The sequence below is a fragment of the Pinus tabuliformis genome, chromosome 3_1 (assembly GCF_031772625.1).
Source record: "Pinus tabuliformis cultivar Carrire ecotype Pingquan chromosome 3_1, CPIR1, whole genome shotgun sequence".
NCBI classification, from domain to species: Eukaryota; Viridiplantae; Streptophyta; class Pinopsida; order Pinales; family Pinaceae; genus Pinus; species Pinus tabuliformis.
Genome location: NC_142301.1, coordinates 989,489,187 through 989,493,661, shown reverse-complemented (window position 1 = coordinate 989,493,661; position 4,475 = coordinate 989,489,187). Strand labels below are relative to the sequence as shown.

The following is a 4,475-nucleotide window of genomic DNA, read 5'->3' as shown; positions in this document are numbered from 1 at the left end:
AATTTCAAACACAGATTAACGGATTAAAATAAGATTAAGATTAAGATTAACGGATTATTGAAAATTCCAAATATTGCAGCAGATTAAACGATACCGAAAATCACGTTTGAAAAGGTGGCTTCTGCCGAGCATAGGGGCAATCCGACGTATCTAACAAGTCGCCCGTCGACTTGGAAAGACCTGTCGCTATCGATTGTTACTTGATGATGAAGGAAGATGGGAACAATATATTTGCATTATGCTTTGATTAAAAAACGGCAAATTTAAATTATAATTTCACGATAAAGTATGTTTAAGATATTATTTAAAATTTCGACAAAAACCGCGTTTAGATCAGCCAACGACAAAAACCGCGTTTGAAAATACGGTTCGTGTTAGGTGAAATCGGAAATCCCACGTCTGTCACAAGTCACACGTCGACTTTGAAAGAACTGTCGACATGGTTGGCTACTAGAAGATGAAGTAAGAGGTGGATATGATTGGATTTCACATATATTTTAGTTGTAATTTCATTATAATATTTTATGTTAGAGAAATTATCCACAGATTAATCAAGGCCGAAGAGACCGTATAAATATAGCCGAAATTAGCGTTCGATAGTCATGTCAGTAAACATACGAGTCCCGACGTATGTAACAAGGCAAAACATAGATGGCCCCGCCTCTTAGAGAAACTATTGGCAGATTAGTCAAGGCACGAGGAGACCGTATAAATATCTCGGCAATTAGCGTTCTATAGAACCATACCAGTCCCGACGTATGTAACAAGGCAAGACATGCATCGAGTGTGCACTATATAACAAAGATCGCCCCGCCTCTTCAAACACAAAAGTCTGCTGAGTAGCGTGGAGTTTTCGTCCCTGTTGCTCTAATTAATAGAATACTATGAACTTCTTCACAATGATCAAGTTTGTAGCGATTTTCTTCTGTCTCATGTCGGTTGCTGTAATAATGTCTGGAGTGGTCGAGGCCTCTGCTGCGAACTGTCGGAGTAGTGTCAAACCTTTGAATAGAAAAGTGGGGAACTGGAAACGTAGCGTGAGCTTTCCCCTTATGCATCTTTATTCAGAGTGTTCACCTTTCCGACCTCCAAACAGGACGTGGGAAAGCTTGATATCTGAAAGAATTAAAGCCGACGCCAATCGCCTCCGGTTTTTGAAGCGCTCTATGTCGAATTCTCGTTCCTCCAATATCGACCAAGAAGACGACGCTAACGTCCCTGTTATGCCACGGTCCGGAGAGTACATAATAAATGTGGGTTTTGGCACGCCCAAGCAAAGCATGTATACGCTTATAGATACGGGTAGTGATGTTGCTTGGATTCCGTGCGCACAGTGCCAAGGCTGCGACTCGACTGCCGCTTCACCTTTCGACTCCACATTGTCTTCGTCCTATAATTCCATAGACTGCAATTCACAGGCATGTCAGGAAGCTCCTAAGGCGAATTGCGGGGAAAATAACGAATGTGATGTGCAACTGTCGTATGGAGATCGCTCTGTTGTGGAGGGTCCACTTTCTTCCGACGCGATCACTCTTGGCGCTAAATCTCTTCCTAATTTCTCATTCGCTTGTGCGGAGTCCGTAAGCGGATTAGATCAAAATCAACCGGGGCTGATGGGATTGGGAGGTGGACCACTTTCGTTGCTGAATCAGCCTACCGCAGAATTATTCGGCGGAACGTTTTCTTACTGTCTTCCCAGCTTGCAGGCATCGTCAGCATCTTCGGGATCCCTTGTGCTTGGGAAGGAAGCTGCTCTTTCCTCCCCAGGTTTGAAATTCACCACACTGATAAAAGATCCTTCAAAGCCGACGTTTTATTTCGTCAACTTGAACGGAATCAGCGTTGGTGACACGACTGTCCCTGTCCCCGCAACGAGTACTGGCGGCGGGGGAGGAACGATCATCGACTCGGGAACAACGATCACCCATCTGGTTGATTCTGCTTACACAGCTCTCAGAGACGCTTTTCGCAGCCATATTCCTAATACGCAGCCGACATCAGCTGGAGATTTCGATACTTGTTACGATTTGTCTTCTTCTTCCGTCGACGTTCCCACCATAACGTTACATTTCGATGGTAGCGTGGACCTGGATTTGCCGAAGGAAAATATCCTATACAGCAGCCCAGGATCGGGGTTATCTTGCTTGGCTTTCTCGACTTCTAATTCTCTTTCCATTCCTTTTTCTATCGTAGGAAATGTTCAACAACAGAATTTCCGTGTCGTTTTTGATGTGCCCAATTCTCGAGTTGGATTTGCTCAGGAAAGTTGTACAAGTGCTTGATAACGTTTCCTTTGCCCTTCTTCTCTGATACCTCCCTTGTCCATTTTCTATGTTTCATCTGCAACTCCCACTTCTATCTTCCATGCCATTAACCGTCTTTTAAATAATGATCTGTCGTATGAAAGCCCAACTGGTGCATAGCTGCGACAGTGCTCTTAATAGTCATTGTATTATTTAGTCAGGTCTTTTTGCTATTTCCTCACTCTTGTTTTATTATTCGTGTTAATAAGAATCATATTATCAGCAAACTGTTTTGGTTTCCATAAAACATATTTTAGCGTTTTGTGGAATTTAATAAACACAAATTCCGGTAAATATGATATTTTAATACCCATCAAACGATAATCTCTATAGAAAAAGGTAAAACTAAAAGCACAACGTCAACATTTTGTTTATAATATATTAAAATGCAATGTCACACAACCATGATTTTATTTCTTTATATCCGATATATAATTTCTACTCAATTTAGAGAAATATGGCCATAATACCCAAACATTCATAAATTCAAATTTACATCGCCTACGCTAGATAGTAATCATGATCTACTCTTATACGAAAATATCTGTGAGAACTAAAACTAGAATAAGGCTTTAAAATATAGATACAAGCATCCCTGCTGAAGCATTTAATTTCCGAATGTAATACAGAAAATATTTTATAGTACTTGATAATTAAATTATCATAACGAGGTAATCAATAATGTTATTTCATAAATGATGAATTTGCACATAATTGACATTACATAATATAACAATAGTGTGATTTTATAAATTATGAATTTGTAGATAATTGAGATTACATAATATAAAACGTTACGAGGGATGGATCTCTCGGATTAACTCATTTGCATAAGCAGAAACGCTTCCTTTATGGTCATCCAAGGAGTTTGGAGCTGGAGGCAGAGGTGTGATAAGAAATTGACATACATGTTTATCTATATAATTCCGTTTTTAATTCCTTTTTCACCAACATAATCAGTTCACATTGAATTGTTTCCTGTCACATGGGAAAGATCTGAAACATTTTTAGAACTCTGAAATTTTAAAAGATTTAAAACGCAACTGAGGTAAAATGAATCTTCATAAAAAAAAAGAAATTATAGATGCATATATTCATTATCAATTTACTAGCTACTAACATTTTATGAATAGAAAATTTATAAGGAAATAACTGAAAATAAAATTATTTTAGAAAGATTTAATATAAAATTTGATGATTGTAATATTTATTTTTAATGTTAGGTAAAAGTTGATGATTACAATTTCAAAACTAGTTAAAATTATCACAACCACATTTACCAATGTGATTGATAAACACACCTATAGGTGTATATGGAACATATATACAACCACATTTTCCAATGTGGTTAATATAGACCTATAAGTTATATCAACTACTTTAATAATTATTATGGGTATTTAGGATTATTAATAACTATATAAATATTAACAACCAAATTATTTATATATATCACTGAAGAAACATTATATTAATATTATAATAATTATATAAACTCCTAATACATATTAATTAATAATAAAAATAGCTCATAATAATATTAGATTATCATTATATTATTTAAATAATCTAATAATATAAAATGATAAATAATAATAATAATAATAATAATAATAATAATATTTGATTATAATAATATTATATTATAAAAATAATATATCAATATAATTATTATTATAATAATAATATAATCAATCCTATTATAGTATTATTAACAGTTTTTATTATTATTATAATATTAGTATAATATTTATATATTAATATATAGAGATAATGTGGTTGTTAATATTTATATAGTTATCAGTAATATTTGATTATAATATTATAATAATAATATAATCAATATTATTATAATAAGAACAATAAATACTAATTATTTATTATTTATGATAATTAATAACTATACAAATAATAGCAACTATATTCTTATATAATTATATATTTATGATTATTATATTAATATTATTATAATAATATAAACTCTTATTATTCTTATTATTATTAGACTTTAGTATTTTTAATACGTATTTTAAGGTTTGTATACATAGGGTTAATTATTATGAGTATTTAGGATTATTAATAACTATATAAACATTAACAACTAGATTATTTATATATATTACTTTATAAATATTATATTAATTATATAAACTCTTAATAAATATTAATTAA

At 33.2% G+C, this 4,475-nt stretch overlaps 1 protein-coding gene across 1 annotated transcript; it reads left to right on the top strand.

The window, feature by feature from the left end:
* Nucleotides 1-840: 840 nt before the first annotated feature.
* On the top strand, nt 841-2,476 carry LOC149191176 (aspartyl protease AED3-like). Its single transcript, XM_089413526.1, has one exon. The coding sequence runs from the start codon at nt 885-887 to the stop codon at nt 2,280-2,282; it is 1,398 nt and encodes a 465-aa protein (XP_089269652.1). The 5' UTR covers nt 841-884; the 3' UTR covers nt 2,283-2,476.
* The last annotated feature ends 1,999 nt before the right edge of the window (nt 2,477-4,475 follow it).

What these genes read in the sequence shown, in the direction of transcription:
- LOC149191176 (XM_089413526.1), top strand. Translation starts at nt 885, where the DNA reads ATGAACTTCTTCACAATGATCAAGTTTGTAGCGATTTTCTTCTGTCTC.